Source organism: Bacillus rossius, chromosome 7, assembly GCF_032445375.1.
Source record: "Bacillus rossius redtenbacheri isolate Brsri chromosome 7, Brsri_v3, whole genome shotgun sequence".
Classification (NCBI taxonomy): Eukaryota; Metazoa; Arthropoda; class Insecta; order Phasmatodea; family Bacillidae; genus Bacillus; species Bacillus rossius.
Genome location: NC_086335.1, coordinates 72,231,975 through 72,254,101, shown reverse-complemented (window position 1 = coordinate 72,254,101; position 22,127 = coordinate 72,231,975). Strand labels below are relative to the sequence as shown.

At 48.6% G+C, this 22,127-nt stretch overlaps 1 protein-coding gene across 1 annotated transcript in view; it reads right to left on the bottom strand.

The window, feature by feature from the left end:
- Window positions 1-22,127, bottom strand: part of LOC134534381 (sodium/hydrogen exchanger 3) — a 178,924-nt gene that overhangs the window by 70,213 nt on the left and 86,584 nt on the right. The window contains exons 14-16 of the mRNA XM_063372841.1: window positions 17,471-17,611; window positions 12,647-12,700; window positions 11,064-11,228 (exon numbers count right to left, since the gene is read on the bottom strand). Coding sequence (XP_063228911.1) covers window positions 11,064-11,228; window positions 12,647-12,700; window positions 17,471-17,611 — 360 coding nt within the window. The remainder of the gene's footprint in view (window positions 1-11,063; window positions 11,229-12,646; window positions 12,701-17,470; window positions 17,612-22,127) is intronic.

Here is a 22,127-nt window from a genome sequence, read left to right as displayed (position 1 = left end):
CAGGCAGGGAACTCACTCTGCTTCACCGGACAAGTGCTCTGACCCCTACAGCCCTGTCACTAGGGTAGAGTGTTCCAGGTCTAGCTATGCTATGACTAAAGCAGTGAGGGTGATGGCCAGTAGTACCAATGTTACCGAGGAATGTTGCTGAGGGCGAGCTATAGGCCAGGTACTCCTTGTTGGAACACCAGGCAGGGAACTCACTCTGCTTCACCGGACAAGTGCTCTGACCCCTACAGCCCTGTCACTAGGGTAGAGTGTTCCAGGTCTAGCTATGCTATGACTAAAGCAGTGAGGGTGATGGCCAGTAGTACCAATGTTACCGAGGAATGTTGCTGTAGGCCAGGTACTCCTTGTTGGAACACCAGGCAGGGAACTCACTCTGCTTCACCGGACAAGTGCTCTGACCCCTACAGCCCTGTCACTAGGGTAGAGTGTTCCAGGTCTAGCTATGCTACGTATAAACCAGTGAGGGTGATGGCCAGTAGTACCAATGTTACCGAGGAATGTTGCTGAGGGCGAGCTGTAGGCCAGGTACTCCTTGTTGGAACACCAGGCAGGGAACTCACTCTGCTTCACCGGACAAGTGCTCTGACCCCTACAGCCCTGTCACTAGGGTAGAGTGTTCCAGGTCTAGCTATGCTACGACTAAAGCAGTAAGGGTGATGGCCAGTAGTACCAATGTTACCGAGGAATGTTGCTGAGGGCGAGCTGTTGGCCAGGTACTCCTTGTTGGAAAACCAGGCAGGGAACTCACTCTGCTTCACCGGACAAGTGCTCTGACCCCTACAGCCCTGTCACTAGGGTAGAGTGTTCCAGGTCTAGCTATGCTATGACTAAAGCAGTGAGGGTGATGGCCAGTAGTACCAATGTTACCGAGGAATGTTGCTGTAGGCCAGGTACTCCTTGTTGGAACACCAGGCAGGGAACTCACTCTGCTTCACCGGACAAGTGCTCTGACCCCTACAGCCCTGTCACTAGGGTAGAGTGTTCCAGGTCTAGCTATGCTATGACTAAAGCAGTGAGGGTGATGGCCAGTAGTACCAATGTTACCGAGGAATGTTGCTGTAGGCCAGGTACTCCTTGTTGGAACACCAGGCAGGGAACTCACTCTGCTTCACCGGACAAGTGCTCTGACCCCTACAGCCCTGTCACTAGGGTAGAGTGTTCCAGGTCTAGCTATGCTATGACTAAAGCAGTGAGGGTGATGGCCAGTAGTACCAATGTTACCGAGGAATGTTGCTGTAGGCCAGGTACTCCTTGTTGGAACACCAGGCAGGGAACTCACTCTGCTTCACCGGACAAGTGCTCTGACCCCTACAGCCCTGTCACTAGGGTAGAGTGTTTAAGGTCTAGCTATTCTATGACTAAAGCAGTGAGGGTGATGGCCAGTGGTACCAATGTTACCGAGGAATGTTGCTGTAGGCCAGGTACTCCTTGTTGGAACACCAGGCAGGGAACTCACTCTGCTTCACCGGACAAGTGCTCTGACCCCTACAGCCCTGTCACTAGGGTAGAGTGTTCCAGGTCTAGCTATGCTACGACTAAAGCAGTGAGGGTGATGGCCAGTAGTACCAATGTTACCGAGGAATGTTGCTGAGGGCGAGCTGTAGGCCAGGTATTCCTTGTTGGAACACCAGGCAGGGAACTCACTCTGCTTCACCGGACAAGTGCTCTGACCCCTACAGCCCTGTCACTAGGGTAGAGTGTTCCAGGTCTAGCTATGCTACGACTAAAGCAGTGAGGGTGATGGCCAGTAGTACCAATGTTACCGAGGAATGTTGCTGAGGGCGAGCTGTAGGCCAGGTACTCCTTGTTGGAACACCAGGCAGGGAACTCACTCTGCTTCACCGGACAAGTGCTCTGACCCCTACAGCCCTGTCACTAGGGTAGAGTGTTCCAGGTCTAGCTATGCTACGACTAAAGCAGTGAGGGTGATGGCCAGTAGTACCAATGTTACCGAGGAATGTTGCTGAGGGCGAGCTGTAGGCCAGGTACTCCTTGTTGGAACACCAGGCAGGGAACTCACTCTGCTTCACCGGACAAGTGCTCTAAACCCTACAGCCCTGTCACTTGGGTAGAGTGTTCCAGGTCTAGATATGCTATGACTAAAGCAGTGAGGGTGATGGCCAGTAGTACCAATGTTACCGAGGAATGTTGCTGAGGGCGAGCTGTAGGCCAGGTACTCCTTGTTGGAACACCAGGCAGGGAACTCACTCTGCTTCACCGGACAAGTGCTCTGACCCCTACAGCCCTGTCACTAGGGTAGAGTGTTCCAGGTCTAGCTATGCTATGACTAAAGCAGTGAGGGTGATGGCCAGTAGTACCAATGTTACCGAGGAATGTTGCTGTAGGCCAGGTACTCCTTGTTGGAACACCAGGCAGGGAACTCACTCTGCTTCACCGGACAAGTGCTCTGACCCCTACAGCCCTGTCACTAGGGTAGAGTGTTCCAGGTCTAGCTATGCTACGACTAAAGCAGTGAGGGTGATGGCCAGTAGTACCAATGTTACCGAGGAATGTTGCTGAGGGCGAGCTGTAGGCCAGGTACTCCTTGTTGGAACACCAGGCAGGGAACTCACTCTGCTTCACCGGACAAGTGCTCTGACCCCTACAGCCCTGTCACTAGGGTAGAGTGTTCCAGGTCTAGCTATGCTACGACTAAAGCAGTGAGGGTGATGGCCAGTAGTACTAATGTTACCGAGGAATTTTGCTGAGGGCGAGCTGTAGGCCAGGTACTCCTTGTTGGAACACCAGGCAGGGAACTCACTCTGCTTCACCGGACAAGTGCTCTGACCCCTACAGCCCTGTCACTAGGGTAGAGTGTTCCAGGTCTAGCTATGCTATGAATAAAGCAGTGAGGGTGATGGCCAGTAGTACCAATGTTACCGAGGAATGTTGCTGTAGGCCAGGTACTCCTTGTTGGAACACCAGGCAGGGAACTCACTCTGCTTCACCGGACAAGTGCTCTGACCCCTACAGCCCTGTCACTAGGGTAGAGTGTTCCAGGTCTAGCTATGCTATGACTAAAGCAGTGAGGGTGATGGCCAGTAGTACCAATGTTACCGAGGAATGTTGCTGAGGGCGAGCTGTAGGCCAGGTACTCCTTGTTGGAACACCAGGCAGGGAACTCACTCTGCTTCACCGGACAAGTGCTCTGACCCCTACAGCCCTGTCACTAGGGTAGAGTGTTCCAGGTCTAGCTATGCTACGACTAAAGCAGTGAGGGTGATGGCCAGTAGTACAAATGTTACCGAGGAATGTTGCCGAGGGTGAGCTGTAGGCCAGGTACTCCTTGTTGGAACACCAGGCAGGGAACTCACTCTGCTTCACCAGACAAGTGCTCTGACCCCTACAGCCCTGTCACTAGGGTAGAGTGTTCCAGGTCTAGCTATGCTATGACTAAAGCAGTGAGGGTGATGGCCAGTAGTACCAATGTTACCGAGGAATGTTGCTGAGGGCGAGCTGTAGGCCAGGTACTCCTTGTTGGAACACCAGGCAGGGAACTCACTCTGCTTCACCGGACAAGTGCTCTGACCCCTACAGCCCTGTCACTAGGGTAGAGTGTTCCAGGTCTAGCTATGCTATGACTAAAGCAGTGAGGGTGATGGCCAGTAGTACCAATGTTACCGAGGAATGTTGCTGTAGGCCAGGTACTCCTTGTTGGAACACCAGGCAGGGAACTCACTCTGCTTCACCGGACAAGTGCTCTGACCCCTACAGCCCTGTCACTAGGGTAGAGTGTTCCAGGTCTAGCTATGCTATGACTAAAGCAGTGAGGGTGATGGCCAGTAGTACCAATGTTACCGAGGAATGTTGCTGTAGGCCAGGTACTCCTTGTTGGAACACCAGGCAGGGATCTCACTCTGCTTCACCGGACAAGTGCTCTGACCCCTACAGCCCTGTCACTAGGGTAGAGTGTTCCAGGTCTAGCTATGCTATGACTAAAGCAGTGAGGGTGATGGCCAGTAGTACCAATGTTACCGAGGAATGTTGCTGAGGGCGAGCTGTAGGCCAGGTACTCCTTGTTGGAACACCAGGCAGGGAACTCACTCTGCTTCACCGGACAAGTGCTCTGACCCCTACAGCCCTGTCACTAGGGTAGAGTGTTCTAGGTCTAGCTATGCTATGACTAAAGCAGTGAGGGTGATGGCCAGTAGTACCAATGTTACCGAGGAATGTTGCTGTAGGCCAGGTACTCCTTGTTGGAACACCAGGCAGGGAACTCACTCTACTTCACCGGACAAGTGCTCTGACCCCTACAGCCCTGTCACTAGGGTAGAGTGTTACAGGTCTAGCTATGCTATGACTAAAGCAGTGAGGGTGATGGCCAGTAGTACCAATGTTACCGAGGAATGTTGCTGAGGGCGAGCTGTAGGCCAGGTACTCCTTGTTGGAACACCAGGCAGGGAACTCACTCTGCTTCACCGGACAAGTGCTCTGACCCCTACAGCCCTGTCACTAGGGTAGAGTGTTCCAGGTCTAGCTATGCTATGACTAAAGCAGTGAGGGTGATGGCCAGTAGTACCAATGTTACCGAGGAATGTTGCTGAGGGCGAGCTGTAGGCCAGGTACTCCTTGTTGGAACACCAGGCAGGGAACTCACTCTGCTTCACCGGACAAGTGCTCTGACCCCTACAGCCCTGTCACTAGGGTAGAGTGTTCCAGGTCTAGCTATGCTATGACTAAAGCAGTGAGGGTGATGGCCAGTAGTACCAATGTTACTGAGGAATGTTGCTGTAGGCCAGGTACTCCTTGTTGGAACACCAGGCAGGGAACTCACTCTGCTTCACCGGACAAGTGCTCTGACCCCTACAGCCCTGTCACTAGGGTAGAGTGTTCCAGGTCTAGCTATGCTATGACTAAAGCAGTGAGGGTGATGGCCAGTAGTACCAATGTTACTGAGGAATGTTGCTGTAGGCCAGGTACTCCTTGTTGGAACACCAGGCAGGGAACTCACTCTGCTTCACCGGACAAGTGCTCTGACCCCTACAGCCCTGTCACTAGGGTAGAGTGTTCCAGGTCTAGCTATGCTATGACTAAAGCAGTGAGGGTGATGGCCAGTAGTACCAATGTTACCGAGGAATGTTGCTGTAGGCCAGGTACTCCTTGTTGGAACACCAGGCAGGGAACTCACTCTGCTTCACCGGACAAGTGCTCTGACCCCTACAGCCCTGTCACTAGGGTAGAGTGTTCCAGGTCTAGCTATGCTATGACTAAAGCAGTGAGGGTGATGGCCAGTAGTACCAATGTTACTGAGGAATGTTGCTGTAGGCCAGGTACTCCTTGTTGGAACACCAGGCAGGGAACTCACTCTGCTTCACCGGACAAGTGCTCTGACCCCTACAGCCCTGTCACTAGGGTAGAGTGTTCCAGGTCTAGCTATGCTATGACTAAAGCAGTGAGGGTGATGGCCAGTAGTACCAATGTTACTGAGGAATGTTGCTGTAGGCCAGGTACTCCTTGTTGGAACACCAGGCAGGGAACTCACTCTGCTTCACCGGACAAGTGCTCTGACCCCTACAGCCCTGTCACTAGGGTAGAGTGTTCCAGGTCTAGCTATGCTATGACTAAAGCAGTGAGGGTGATGGCCAGTAGTACCAATGTTACTGAGGAATGTTGCTGTAGGCCAGGTACTCCTTGTTGGAACACCAGGCAGGGAACTCACTCTGCTTCACCGGACAAGTGCTCTGACCCCTACAGCCCTGTCACTAGGGTAGAGTGTTCCAGGTCTAGCTATGCTATGACTAAAGCAGTGAGGGTGATGGCCAGTAGTACCAATGTTACTGAGGAATGTTGCTGTAGGCCAGGTACTCCTTGTTGGAACACCAGGCAGGGAACTCACTCTGCTTCACCGGACAAGTGCACTGACCCCTACAGCCCTGTCACTAGGGTAGAGTGTTCCAGGTCTAGCTATGCTATGACTAAAGCAGTGAGGGTGATGGCCAGTAGTACCAATGTTACTGAGGAATGTTGCTGTAGGCCAGGTACTCCTTGTTGGAACACCAGGCAGTGAACTCACTCTGCTTCACCGGACAAGTGCTCTGACCCCTACAGCCCTGTCACTAGGGTAGAGTGTTCCAGGTATAGCTATGCTATGACTAAAGCAGTGAGGGTGATGGCCAGTAGTACCAATGTTACCGAGGAATGTTGCCGAGGGTGAGCTGTAGGCCAGGTACTCCTTGTTGGAACACCAGGCAGGGAACTCACTCTGCTTCACCAGACAAGTGCTCTGACCCCTACAGCCCTGTCACTAGGGTAGAGTGTTCCAGGTCTAGCTATGCTATGACTAAAGCAGTGAGGGTGATGGCCAGTAGTACCAATGTTACCGAGGAATGTTGCTGAGGGCGAGCTGTAGGCCAGGTACTCCTTGTTGGAACACCAGGCAGGGAACTCACTCTGCTTCACCGGACAAGTGCTCTGACCCCTACAGCCCTGTCACTAGGGTAGAGTGTTCCAGGTCTAGCTATGCTATGACTAAAGCAGTGAGGGTGATGGCCAGTAGTACCAATGTTACCGAGGAATGTTGCTGTAGGCCAGGTACTCCTTGTTGGAACACCAGGCAGGGAACTCACTCTGCTTCACCGGACAAGTGCTCTGACCCCTACAGCCCTGTCACTAGGGTAGAGTGTTCCAGGTCTAGCTATGCTATGACTAAAGCAGTGAGGGTGATGGCCAGTAGTACCAATGTTACCGAGGAATGTTGCTGTAGGCCAGGTACTCCTTGTTGGAACACCAGGCAGGGAACTCACTCTGCTTCACCGGACAAGTGCTCTGACCCCTACAGCCCTGTCACTAGGGTAGAGTGTTCCAGGTCTAGCTATGCTATGACTAAAGCAGTGAGGGTGATGGCCAGTAGTACCAATGTTACCGAGGAATGTTGCTGAGGGCGAGCTGTAGGCCAGGTACTCCTTGTTGGAACACCAGGCAGGGAACTCACTCTGCTTCACCGGACAAGTGCTCTGACCCCTACAGCCCTGTCACTAGGGTAGAGTGTTCTAGGTCTAGCTATGCTATGACTAAAGCAGTGAGGGTGATGGCCAGTAGTACCAATGTTACCGAGGAATGTTGCTGTAGGCCAGGTACTCCTTGTTGGAACACCAGGCAGGGAACTCACTCTGCTTCACCGGACAAGTGCTCTGACCCCTACAGCCCTGTCACTAGGGTAGAGTGTTACAGGTCTAGCTATGCTATGACTAAAGCAGTGAGGGTGATGGCCAGTAGTACCAATGTTACCGAGGAATGTTGCTGAGGGCGAGCTGTAGGCCAGGTACTCCTTGTTGGAACACCAGGCAGGGAACTCACTCTGCTTCACCGGACAAGTGCTCTGACCCCTACAGCCCTGTCACTAGGGTAGAGTGTTCCAGGTCTAGCTATGCTATGACTAAAGCAGTGAGGGTGATGGCCAGTAGTACCAATGTTACCGAGGAATGTTGCTGAGGGCGAGCTGTAGGCCAGGTACTCCTTGTTGGAACACCAGGCAGGGAACTCACTCTGCTTCACCGGACAAGTGCTCTGACCCCTACAGCCCTGTCACTAGGGTAGAGTGTTCCAGGTCTAGCTATGCTATGACTAAAGCAGTGAGGGTGATGGCCAGTAGTACCAATGTTACTGAGGAATGTTGCTGTAGGCCAGGTACTCCTTGTTGGAACACCAGGCAGGGAACTCACTCTGCTTCACCGGACAAGTGCTCTGACCCCTACAGCCCTGTCACTAGGGTAGAGTGTTCCAGGTCTAGCTATGCTATGACTAAAGCAGTGAGGGTGATGGCCAGTAGTACCAATGTTACTGAGGAATGTTGCTGTAGGCCAGGTACTCCTTGTTGGAACACCAGGCAGGGAACTCACTCTGCTTCACCGGACAAGTGCTCTGACCCCTACAGCCCTGTCACTAGGGTAGAGTGTTCCAGGTCTAGCTATGCTATGACTAAAGCAGTGAGGGTGATGGCCAGTAGTACCAATGTTACCGAGGAATGTTGCTGTAGGCCAGGTACTCCTTGTTGGAACACCAGGCAGGGAACTCACTCTGCTTCACCGGACAAGTGCTCTGACCCCTACAGCCCTGTCACTAGGGTAGAGTGTTCCAGGTCTAGCTATGCTATGACTAAAGCAGTGAGGGTGATGGCCAGTAGTACCAATGTTACTGAGGAATGTTGCTGTAGGCCAGGTACTCCTTGTTGGAACACCAGGCAGGGAACTCACTCTGCTTCACCGGACAAGTGCTCTGACCCCTACAGCCCTGTCACTAGGGTAGAGTGTTCCAGGTCTAGCTATGCTATGACTAAAGCAGTGAGGGTGATGGCCAGTAGTACCAATGTTACTGAGGAATGTTGCTGTAGGCCAGGTACTCCTTGTTGGAACACCAGGCAGGGAACTCACTCTGCTTCACCGGACAAGTGCTCTGACCCCTACAGCCCTGTCACTAGGGTAGAGTGTTCCAGGTCTAGCTATGCTATGACTAAAGCAGTGAGGGTGATGGCCAGTAGTACCAATGTTACTGAGGAATGTTGCTGTAGGCCAGGTACTCCTTGTTGGAACACCAGGCAGGGAACTCACTCTGCTTCACCGGACAAGTGCTCTGACCCCTACAGCCCTGTCACTAGGGTAGAGTGTTCCAGGTCTAGCTATGCTATGACTAAAGCAGTGAGGGTGATGGCCAGTAGTACCAATGTTACTGAGGAATGTTGCTGTAGGCCAGGTACTCCTTGTTGGAACACCAGGCAGGGAACTCACTCTGCTTCACCGGACAAGTGCACTGACCCCTACAGCCCTGTCACTAGGGTAGAGTGTTCCAGGTCTAGCTATGCTATGACTAAAGCAGTGAGGGTGATGGCCAGTAGTACCAATGTTACTGAGGAATGTTGCTGTAGGCCAGGTACTCCTTGTTGGAACACCAGGCAGTGAACTCACTCTGCTTCACCGGACAAGTGCTCTGACCCCTACAGCCCTGTCACTAGGGTAGAGTGTTCCAGGTATAGCTATGCTATGACTAAAGCAGTGAGGGTGATGGCCAGTAGTACCAATGTTACCGAGGAATGTTGCTGTAGGCCAGGTACTCCTTGTTGGAACACCAGGCAGGGAACTCACTCTGCTTCACCGGACAAGTGCTCTGACCCCTACAGCCCTGTCACTAGGGTAGAGTGTTCCAGGTCTAGCTATGCTATGACTAAAGCAGTGAGGGTGATGGCCAGTAGTACCAATGTTACTGAGGAATGTTGCTGTAGGCCAGGTACTCCTTGTTGGAACACCAGGCAGGGAACTCACTCTGCTTCACCGGACAAGTGCTCTGACCCCTACAGCCCTGTCACTAGGTTAGAGTGTTCCAGGTCTAGCTATGCTATGACTAAAGCAGTGAGGGTGATGGCCAGTAGTACCAATGTTACCGAGGAATGTTGCTGAGGGCGAGCTGTAGGCCAGGTACTCCTTGTTGGAACACCAGGCAGGGAACTCACTCTGCTTCACCGGACAAGTGCTCTGACCCCTACAGCCCTGTCACTAGGGTAGAGTGTTCCAGGTCTAGCTATGCTACGACTAAAGCAGTGAGGGTGATGGCCAGTAGTACCAATGTTACCGAGGAATGTTGCTGAGGGCGAGCTGTAGGCCAGGTACTCCTTGTTGGAACACCAGGCAGGGAACTCACTCTTCTTCACCGGACAAGTGCTCTGACCCCTACAGCCCTGTCACTAGGGTAGAGTGTTCCAGGTCTAGCTATGCTACGACTAAAGCAGTGAGGGTGATGGCCAGTAGTACCAATGTTACCGAGGAATGTTGCCGAGGGTGAGCTGTAGGCCAGGTACTCCTTGTTGGAACACCAGGCAGGGAACTCACTCTGCTTCACCGGACAAGTGCTCTGACCCCTACAGCCCTGTCACTAGGGTAGAGTGTTCCAGGTCTAGCTATGCTACGACTAAAGCAGTGAGGGTGATGGCCAGTAGTACCAATGTTACCGAGGAATGTTGCCGAGGGTGAGCTGTAGGCCAGGTACTCCTTGTTGGAACACCAGGCAGGGAACTCACTCTGCTTCACCGGACAAGTGCTCTGACCCCTACAGCCCTGTCACTAGGGTAGAGTGTTCCAGGTCTAGCTATGCTATGACTAAAGCAGTGAGGGTGATGGCCAGTAGTACCAATGTTACTGAGGAATGTTGCTGTAGGCCAGGTACTTCTTGTTGGAACACCAGGCAGGGAACTCACTCTGCTTCACCGGACAAGTGCTCTGACCCCTACAGCCCTGTCACTAGGGTAGAGTGTTCCAGGTCTAGCTATGCTATGACTAAAGCAGTGAGGGTGATGGCCAGTAGTACCAATGTTACCGAGGAATGTTGCTGAGGGCGAGCTGTAGGCCAGGTACTCCTTGTTGGAACACCAGGCAGGGAACTCACTCTGCTTCACCGGACAAGTGCTCTGACCCCTACAGCCCTGTCACTAGGGTAGAGTGTTCCAGGTCTAGCTATGCTTTGACTAAAGCAGTGAGGGTGATGGCCAGTAGTACCAATGTTACCGAGGAATGTTGCTGAGGGCGAGCTGTAGGCCAGGTACTCCTTGTTGGAACACCAGGCAGGGAACTCACTCTGCTTCACCGGACAAGTGCTCTGACCCCTACAGCCCTGTCACTAGGGTAGAGTGTTCCAGGTTTAGCTATGCTATGACTAAAGCAGTGAGGGTGATGGCCAGTAGTACCAATGTTACCGAGGAATGTTGCTGAGGGCGAGCTGTAGGCCAGGTACTCCTTGTTGGAACACCAGGCAGGGAACTCACTCTGCTTCACCGGACAAGTGCTCTGACCCCTACAGCCCTGTCACTAGGGTAGAGTGTTCCAGGTCTAGCTATGCTATGACTAAAGCAGTGAGGGTGATGGCCAGTTGTACCAATGTTACCGAGGAATGTTGCTGAGGGCGAGCTGTAGGCCAGGTACTCCTTGTTGGAACACCAGGCAGGGAACTCACTCTGCTTCACCGGACAAGTGCTCTGACCCCTACAGCCCTGTCACTAGGGTAGAGTGTTCCAGGTCTAGCTATGCTATGACTAAAGCAGTGAGGGTGATGGCCAGTAGTACCAATGTTACCGAGGAATGTTGCTGAGGGCGAGCTGTAGGCCAGGTACTCCTTGTTGGAACACCAGGCAGGGAACTCACTCTGCTTCACCGGACAAGTGGTCTCGCTCTCGTCATCTCTCTTCCAGGGCAGCATCGTCTCTGTCGCAGTTGGCGTCGTCACACGACTGCTGTCACCTGCAACATTGTAACTATTCTGTCTCCGCTCCCTTCATGCTTTCATAACTTACAACAACTGAACAAGAAGGTGCATATGGTAAAGAACAAAAAAAAAAATTCATTTTCAACAAGGATAGTTTTATTTTGTTTATGTAATTGATACGTGTACCATATGTTTTCACCATGGTAAGAGATGTATTTCAATCATTAGGTGTTGGGAGGGACATTTAAAGAATAGTTGAAATGGGGAAATTAGAACTTAAAAATTAGGCAAATGGAACAATCCAAGAGTAGAAAAATTTAAATGCCTTAACACATGGATCAATGATCAATCTGACCTAAAACAATAAATAAATGAGAGTATCATGAAATTATCCAAGACAAACTACAGCATGAGCCAGATACTGAATTCGTGAGAATTGTTATCAAAAACAAAGCTTACAGTGGCGTCCTGGCCCCTCAATGGCACAACAACTCTAAGGAGAAATAAAAGTGAAAGAAAATGTCTGGTATTTGAAAAAGAGATATTAGACCTGTAAATACGTAAATGCATGGAGCAAGTGAAAATTGAATAACCCAATGTGTCTCAAAACTGAACTCTTTATGCCTTAGATGGGCAGGGTAGGCGACTAGCATGCGTTAAAAGTGAAAGACCTGGAGGCACTAGACCACGATCAAAGTGGCAAGATGACGTGAAGAAAGACTGAAGAGAGTTGTGGGAGCCTGATGACTAGTGGCAGCCAATAACAAAACAGATTAGTCACATTGAGAAGTCAGCGAGGGACATAACATTTATTTATCGACTTATTTTATGTGGTGAAGTCGACCACTTAACCACAGACTTGTTATACAAATAAATGTAAAGTAACAACAAAAAAGAAAACATACATAACTAAGCTAACCAAAATAAAAGATAATAAACAAGATGATAAACAATGTATAAAATGAAATACAAACTAAATAAACAAAACAATTACTAGCAAATAATGAAACATTATTCATGCATTTTGAGCTACATGTTACTGATATCACAATTAATACTTTTTTTTCAATAGTAAACACACAAATAAATTTTATTTAACAAAACAATTAAAATAAAACTCATGTCAATTACATTTTCAAAACTACTTATCGTTAATTCTGCTTGGTAAAACTTGTAAATTAGCCCCGCATGAAATACCCTGTCGAAGGCTTTCTCTACATCTACATAGTCTTGTACGTTAAAGGCACTCCGCCAAACTGTTCAGCATTGATAAATTTAGACAATTTTTGGAACATAGATAATTCCTTCTGGAAATTTATAACCAAGCCAAAAGCCATTGCTGCAGAATTTATAGTTGTGAATTTTTACTACTTTGAAAAGAAATTTAGGTGTTGGCGCTTTGACTTAATAAAAGATTTCGGAGATGCAAGGCCCATATTTCTTTGTCACTCACCATTTTCCGAGTCTTTGGACAGCTTTTTGGCAAGGTCTGCGCCACTGGGGTCCCCTGCAAGCACACAACACACATAACATAGTAGTGATTCGCGTACACAACGCACAATACAGCAGCGGTATGCACACACAAGGAACAACATAGCAGTGGCCTACGTACATAATGCACAACATAGCAGTGGTTTGCGTACATTATACAAAACAGGGTTATCGCGAAATAATGAAAACTGCGATTGTTGTGTGATCTACTTAAAATAAATGTTGTATGTCAAAATAGTTTTTCACAGCTCTAGTTTTACCTTTTATGATTTTATAACTTATCTAATTTTTTGAAGATACATATATAATTATTCTAGCATAGAAAAAGAACCCTCGAACAAAAGGTTTCGCTAGAGGCTGTCTTCAAATTATTATTTATGTTAAGGTAATACTTACATTATATTTTAGGTTGTACCATTTCTTTAACTATCTTGAAATATACCATACATCTGAAGATCTGTGACAAGCCAGCTGTGGATCATGTTTACCCTGAGCTATGCCATTTAGGCAGTAGCTCGATCCTGGACTCCAAAAGTTCTAAAATAGACAGGATATAAGGAACAGCGAAGGCATAGAAAAACTATATTTAAAGGTTGAACACAGATGATGAAGGTATGTAGTTGAACTCGATAAGGTTGCAGTTAAATCTTGAACTGGTAAACTGGGTGAGCACCACTGCAATCAAATGCAAGGTAAAATAATTAATTACAAAATGCAGAAGAATATGATGGGGAAAATTTTTGTTGATTTGCATCCACCTAACAAATATATATGTTTTTAATAAGTTACCGATTTAAAATGGTGCTAATCCCAAATTTTGTTGATGAACGTTCAGGAGAAAACACTTATCCCTACACATTTGACTGGTAGAGGCAAATGGAATAAAATTCTTCTAATAAGCAACTAAATTCTGTATTGTAGATGGTTTCACAAATGTTTTACTTGAGCTAATGCAATGACGAAGTGAAACGCCGGCCGACCCAAAAAAAAACCTGGAGAACATGCAGTGGTTCAGTCGCTTGGTCCGTCAAAATCCTGTCTGTCAACATTTAATGGCAAATAAAGATGGTGTTACCCTGTGAGGGGTTTAATAGAAAAACTGTGATTGGCATGTTCTGAGTATCTACTTGTGTGGCAGGGCACGCACAGCCGTGCGGCAACACTGCCGGTGGTGCAGTGAGAAGAAATGTGAGGCCCCGATTGTCCGCGGGCCGATTTAAGTGGAAAGTCACTTGTTGGTGACGCGACTGGAGAGTGATGGATTGGGGGAACGATGTCACACGACGCAGAGAGAGATGTGCAGGTGGCAGCATCGTGAGGCCCCTCATTGGTCGCTGCCGTTAGGGGTCGTTCGCACGAAAAACGCGGATTGAACTTAGGTTTGAGTGATGCCAGGTTTTGAGCTCTAGTGGACTCGTGAAAAACCATTGATAGTTAAATTTAATGAATGTTAAACGATGAGATATGTTATTACCATGAATGTCCCTGAAAATGTATTTAAAGAAATACATGAAAATTGCTGGTCGACCGTCGATTGTCAACCGGGTGACATTTGATTCGCCGGTGGCGGCGTCTGTTTGTTGCGCTGCACTTGAGGTCGTGCACGCAGTTCAGTTGTTACCTGCGCCGTGCACCCCTAGCAATCCGCCGATGAGGCAAACGGCCTGAGCGTCAGGTGGGGCACCGATGGGTGTAGTTAGCGCTATTGTCATGTGCCTAGCATTTAGCGCAGGGAATATAGACTTGCGCACTATTGTCAAGTACACGTCGATAAGGCCCTGCTTTGGATGGCAATTTTTATTTCCTTACAGAAATTATTATTTTTTTTTGTTTGGGCCTTTGTTGGGAATGGTAATGATTCCCTTTCTCATTTACTATAGATAATTCAAAATAAAAATTTAGGTGCTAGAGATATTATCAGGTAGGTAAGTATTTTAAGAAGAAACATTCTATATCAAGAATCTTTAAGCAACACAGTTTATTCCTTAAACCAACTAGATCTGCAAACATATTGATTGATGTACTCTGTTAACATGAACATTATTACACATATAAATGAATCTGTACCACGATTATCAAGTGCACTATTATAATATAATAGTGAACAAATCAATCAATTAACACATTTAGGTTTCGAGTAAGCTAGAATCTAGTTCATTACAGGTGTACTTAGAGTTTACATCTGAAAGTGATCCCTAATATGTATCTACACCGCTTTTCCAGGATAAATCTCGCATATAATGAATATAAGATGTTAAAGCAAGTTAGTCATATACAATTACGATTGTAAAATAATGCAAGACTACTTAAGTATAAGAAAATATTTCTAACATTTATTCAAGCGAGAGATAAGTGATTAATTTTATGTAAAGAAAATAATTGAGCTAATATTTATAGTAATGTGTATAATTATATTGCTCGTGCAACTGAAATATAAAGTTTCTAAACCACTTAAAGTTTACTCAAAAATAATTAAAGTAACACATCCAGAGAGTTCTTAATTCTATAACATACACGAGTATGAGTATTGTTCATGGTAATTCCTTCACATATGTCCACCGATAAGTTCATCGCTGCAGGCTCCCCAAGCATCTTAAAGGATACTCGGACACGGAATCATGGAACTGGAACACACAGCTCCGGAAGATGCCTCATTCTCCTCGAAACCATGAACTCTCGAAGATGGAGCACCATGATTTGCAGTTAACTCTTGGATGCAGACAGGGGCGCAACAACAGGGGGGGCAAGGGTATTTTCCCCCCCCCCCCTTCTGAAACCTTGAAGTGGGGGCAAACGGGGGCAAAGAAAGTGCTATGTAATCAATTTTTAGATAATAAAACTGCTTAAATAGCACCATTTTCCACCTTGAAATACAAATTTTCCCGGGGGTCCCCCGCTTCTATATGGGGGATCGATGATTCTTTATAAAGAGGTTTATTGCCCCCCCTTTGGAAATTTAGTTGTTGCGCCCCTGGATGCAGAACAGTTTACTTTGTAACGATTCTCTGAAGTTCTGCACTGGCACTAGATGAAGCTGATTCTGAAGAGGAGTCCCTGTCTGTCAGGTCACTGCGGCACAGAAATTATTGTTAAAATCAATTTATCTATTTTTTCAATTTCTGGGATAATTTATAAATACATCTGGTCAGCGCTTATCATATAACGTATACAATATAATACATACATGGTGGTTATTGCTGCTACATGTAATTTGCGAACAGCAATGCTTAAGACTAACAACAGCTTTTTCTCTTCGTAAAATCCATTAATCTTACATAAATAACAATCCTTATAATCACAGGATAGTTTAGACATAGTCTTCTTAGGCTGGAGATTTCTTTGATGCGAATTACGACATCGAATGTCCCATTCGAAGTTACTCCCTCGACTAACTCGTTCCTAATAGTCTTTAGCAATACATTTCATTCACTGCTGTTCCTTTCAACCACTCAGAAGGGTTATTACAAAATTTACTTAGCAATGAAACCACACGTTATTATCAAAATCACATACATCAGACTGATATTATATTTATAATATTGTTACATGCATGCTGGGAGGCAAGGCCGCGACGCCCGGGCGGGCCTTCCAGCGAGCCCCAGCGGCCCGCATGGGTGCTGACGTCATGCGAGTCATGCGTGCCCCCTCCGCTCCCCGCTCGCCCTCCCGCCACGAACTATTGTCACCGACACTTTGAGCGGCCTGGGAATTCTGCGGCTTTCCAAAGGCCGCCGCGCGGAGTGGCGCGAATAAACGTCGCCTTTCTGGACTTTTCGGGCGTCGGGTCGGCCCGGGATGACACGTCTCAACACAGCCGCTCTCGTTCCTTCGAGGACGCCATGGGGATATAAGCGACGACGCCGGCCTTCACGGTAGTTCGTGAGTTTGGGGAGTTCCGCGAGTGAAGGGAGTGCGACATCGGCGAAGAGGGCGAGAGACCCCCTCGAGAGTGGCGCGACGGGATCGAGAGAGTGCGAGTGAGTGGCGCGAGACTGTGTGTGAGGACTGTCGAGCCAAGCAACAGTGAGGAGTGCGAACTGTGGAACTTTATAGACATTGAGTGACTTGAGAATAAACATTTTTAAGTGTCAGTGATTGGTGATCAGACATTTTTAAGTACAAAAATTTATTGGTAAAGTAAATATTATTAATTAATAAAACTGTAATAAAACTTAATTTGGCATTCTCTTACGAACCCAGTTTCCCCCACATTATTCGTAACAATGTTTCTTACGAATATGCACTTCTAAGCTAAGAATAATTTACTACACAGAAAAACAATTAACTAATTGAACAAGGACATTCATGAATTGAGCATAATTAGCACTAACACGACTTCCTATTTGATTCCAAGAGAAACTAAATATATATATATATATAATTTAAAAAATCAACATACGTTATGTAAGTGAATAAAAAAAATTGATAACATTACGAGATTATATTAAATCATTGTAAAAAATTTGGAATAAATTGCAAAATTATTCGATAGAAATAAAATTACCTACTACAATAATGTGACTATGAGAGAATACTTTCCACAATGGCATTAAGGCGCAGATGATCTAACTAGCAACTGCTACTGTACAAGTCCGCTAAGGCTCTACTGTAGTGTTCTTATAATTAAGGAGCAGGCTTCTAAATGAGCAAATACTACTGTACAAGACCTCAAATGCACTACTTCAATGTGCCTATACTGAATGCGCAGGAACTCTAGACTAGCGACTGCTACGGCACCTACGCAAGACAAGAGGCTCGCTAGGATGCAGTGCGCAGGACCACCTACCGCCGTCGGGGTTCCGGCGCCAGGGTAAGGACACTTCAGCTGCTGTGGGCAGATCGGCGAGGCTGCCGGCGGCTCTAGAATACTGCGTGACGACCCGGCACGGGCGAGGTGGCGGGGCCAGCAGGGAACTGGGGGGCTCGCCTGGCAGGACACACACACTTCAGGCGGGGACACACACTTCAGGCGGGGACACACACTTCAGGCGGGGTCATACACTTCAGGCGGGGACACACACACTTCAGGCGGGGACACACACACTTCAGGCGGGGACACACACACTTCATGCGAGGACATAGCGGGCAGAACACACACACTTCAGGCGAGGACATAGTCTGGCAGGACATACACACTTCAGGCGAGGACATGGCCTGGCAGGACACACACTTCAGGCAAGGACATGGCCTGGCAGGACACACACACTTCAGGCGGGGACACACACACTTCAGGCGGGGACACACACACTTCAGGCGGGGACACACACACTTCAGGCGGGGACACACACACTTCAGGCGGGGACACACACACTTCAGAGGCGGGGACATAGCCTGGCAGGACACACACACTTCAGGCGAGGACATGGCCTGGCAGAACACACACACTTCAGGCGAGGACATAGTCTGGCAGGACATATACACTTCAGGTGGGGACATAGTCTGGCAGGACAAACACACTTCAGGCGAGGACATTGCCTGGCAGGACACACACTTCAGGCGAGGACATGGCCTGGCAGGACACACACACTTCAGGCGGGGACAGTCTGGCAGGACATACACACTTCAGGTGGGGACATAGCCTGGCAGGGCACACACACTTCAGGTGGGTACATGGTCTGGCAGGACATACACACTTCAGGCGAGGACATGGCCTGGCAGGACACACATACTTCAGGCGAGGACATGGCCTGGCAGGACACACACACTTCAGGCGGGGACATAGCTTGGCAGGACACACACACTACAGGCGGGGACATAGCCTGGCAGGACACACATACTTCAGGCGAGGACATGGCCTGGCAGGACACACACACTTCAGGCTGGGACATAGTCTGGCAGGACATAGACACTTCAGGTGGGGACATAGCCTGGCAGGACACACACACTTCAGGTGGGTACATGGTCTGGCAGGACATACACACTTCAGGCGAGGACATGGCCTGGCAGGACACACATACTTCAGGCGAGGACATAGCCTGGCAGGACACACACACTTCAGGCGGGGACATAGCCTGGCAGGACACACATACTTCAGGCGAGGACATGGCCTGGCAGGACACACACACTTCAGGCGGGGAAATAGTCTGGCAGGACATAGACACTTCAGGTGGGGACATAGCCTGGCAGGACACACACACTTCAGGCGGGGACATAGCGGGCAGGACACACACACTTCAGGCGGGAACATAGCCTGGAAGGACACACACACTTCAGGCGGGGACATAGCGGGCAGGACACATACTCTTCAGGCGGGGACATAGCGGGCAGGACACACAAACTTCAGGCGAGGACATGGCCTGGCAGAACACACACACTTCAGGCGAGGACATAGTCTGGCAGGACATATACACTTCAGGTGGGGACATAGTCTGGCAGGACAAACACACTTCAGGCGAGGACATTGCCTGGCAGGACACACACTTCAGGCGAGGACATGGCCTGGCAGGACACACACACTTCAGGCGGGGACAGTCTGGCAGGACATACACACTTCAGGTGGGGACATAGCCTGGCAGGACACACACACTTCAGGTGGGTACATGGTCTGGCAGGACATACACACTTCAGGCGAGGACATGGCCTGGCAGGACACACATACTTCAGGCGAGGACATGGCCTGGCAGGACACACACACTTCAGGCGGGGACATAGCTTGGCAGGACACACACACTACAGGCAGGGACATAGCCTGGCAGGACACACATACTTCAGGCGAGGACATGGCCTGGCAGGACACACACACTTCAGGCTGGGACATAGTCTGGCAGGACATAGACACTTCAGGTGGGGACATAGCCTGGCAGGACACACACACTTCAGGTGGGTACATGGTCTGGCAGGACATACACACTTCAGGCGAGGACATGGCCTGGCAGGACACACATACTTCAGGCGAGGACATAGCCTGGCAGGACACACACACTTCAGGCGGGGACATAGCCTGGCAGGACACACATACTTCAGGCGAGGACATGGCCTGGCAGGACACACACACTTCAGGCGGGGAAATAGTCTGGCAGGACATAGACACTTCAGGTGGGGACATAGCCTGGCAGGACACACACACTTCAGGCGAGGACATGGCCTGGCAGAACACACACACTTCAGGCGAGGACATAGTCTGGCAGGACATATACACTTCAGGTGGGGACATAGTCTGGCAGGACAAACACACTTCAGGCGAGGACATAGTCTGGCAGGACAAACACACTTCAGGCGAGGACATTGCCTGGCAGGACACACACTTCAGGCGAGGACATGGCCTGGCAGGACACACACACTTCAGGCGGGGACAGTCTGGCAGGACATACACACTTCAGGTGGGGACATAGCCTGGCAGGACACACACACTTCAGGTGGGTACATGGTCTGGCAGGACATACACACTTCAGGCGAGGACATGGCCTGGCAGGACACACATACTTCAGGCGAGGACATGGCCTTGCCGGACACACACACTTCAGGCGGGGGAATAGCTTGGCAGGACACACACACTACAGGCGGGGACATAGCCTGGCAGGACACACATACTTCAGGCGAGGACATGGCCTGGCAGGACACACACACTTCAGGCTGGGACATAGTCTGGCAGGACATAGACACTTCAGGTGGGGACATAGCCTGGCAGGACACACACACTTCAGGTGGGTACATGGTCTGGCAGGACATACACACTTCAGGCGAGGACATGGCCTGGCAGGACACACATACTTCAGGCGAGGACATAGCCTGGCAGGACACACACACTTCAGGCGGGGACATAGCCTGGCAGGACACACATACTTCAGGCGAGGACATGGCCTGGCAGGACACACACACTTCAGGCGGGGAAATAGTCTGGCAGGACATAGACACTTCAGGTGGGGACATAGCCTGGCAGGACACACACACTTCAGGCGGGGACATAGCGGGCAGGACACACACACTTCAGGCGGGAACATAGCCAGGAAGGACACACACACTTCAGGCGGGGACATAGCGGGCAGGACACATACTCTTCAGGCGGGGACATAGCGGGCAGGACACACAAACTTCAGGCGAGGACATGGCCTGGCAGGACACACACACTTCAGGTGGGGACATAGCCTGGCAGGTCACACACACTTCAGGCGGGGATATACACACTGTAGGGGTGTTAGGCTGGTTTTGCCCCGCACAATGGGACCAATAAAAAACCTACTAATCACAATTATTCATCTGTCACCACACCTCTCTGCCCCTTCTACCCTGCCTCCCAAACCCAATTTAATCTAACTTAATGACTCTTCAATCTCAATAATTTTCAATTACTCACCCGCAACCGTCCTCTTTACCATATCATTCAACATTCAATTAGTCTTAGTTTGTGTTTATCAATTAGTCTCATTAATATTTCCCCTTCACTTAGTTAAGATATTTTATTGATTGGTCCTAAGAGGTGTGATCTTAGTATCGAACTTTGTTGGTAGATGTCAGTAGTGTAGGCCATTTTTTAATGTTGGTTTTTGAAATTATTCCTAGGTGTCGCTGGTGGTGTCTAACTCGGATGATGTCACAGAAGTTTGAAGGCTTTGCTGATGGATAGCGCCACCGCTGCCGCACATTTTTGATTTTTATATTAATTTTTTATAAAACCGTCTTATTGGCGGGTAGGATTTGAAACACGATAGCAGTGGGTGATCTCGAGAACATGTGGCAAGCATGCTAACTACAAGATCACATGACCAGCTGAGTATGAGAGGATTAAATAAGGTCAACAAGATTAGCAGAGAATAAAATTAACAAAGGAGGAGGATAAAATGATTCAAACATTTTGTCTGGGTATTCAAATGAAATGGTGGAAGGAGAAGACAAATATGAGAGTTTTAAAGTATCGGTGACCATATTTTAAAACATCTCTGGAGTATGTTGCAAATAAATGTATATGTCTCTCGCTCAATCTTCAATGGAGAATATTAAAGTGATGGCTATCTTTGCCAACATCTACCAGGTTCTGGAGTAACCTGAAATGTGTGTAGGCTCTCTGTGCAGGTCGCATTGTCTCAGCAGATTGTAGTCTTGCGTATCTTAAAAGTGCATATGTTTCTTAACACATTTTACCATCTTAAAATGAAGGGGTTTATTTATAATAAGAGCACTTAATAAATACTTGGAGTAAATTGATCATTATTTTAATAGTTAGTTTTCATTACAAGCACTATGTATACTCTCTCTTATTTCTTCAGAACATCTTTACAACCAAACTACAGAACTAAAATGGACATTTAAAATTAATTTCCAAATTTGATAGCTTGACATTATTTAAAAGAACACACATGCACAGAAATATAGTGAATAGAAATAATATGTTCAAAAGAGTAAACATATACAGAAATAAAAAACAAGTTTAGATATTTTATGGGCCAGGCATCCAGCCAATTTGAAAGACTCCATGGGCAATAGACCAGAAACCTAACCACATCCAT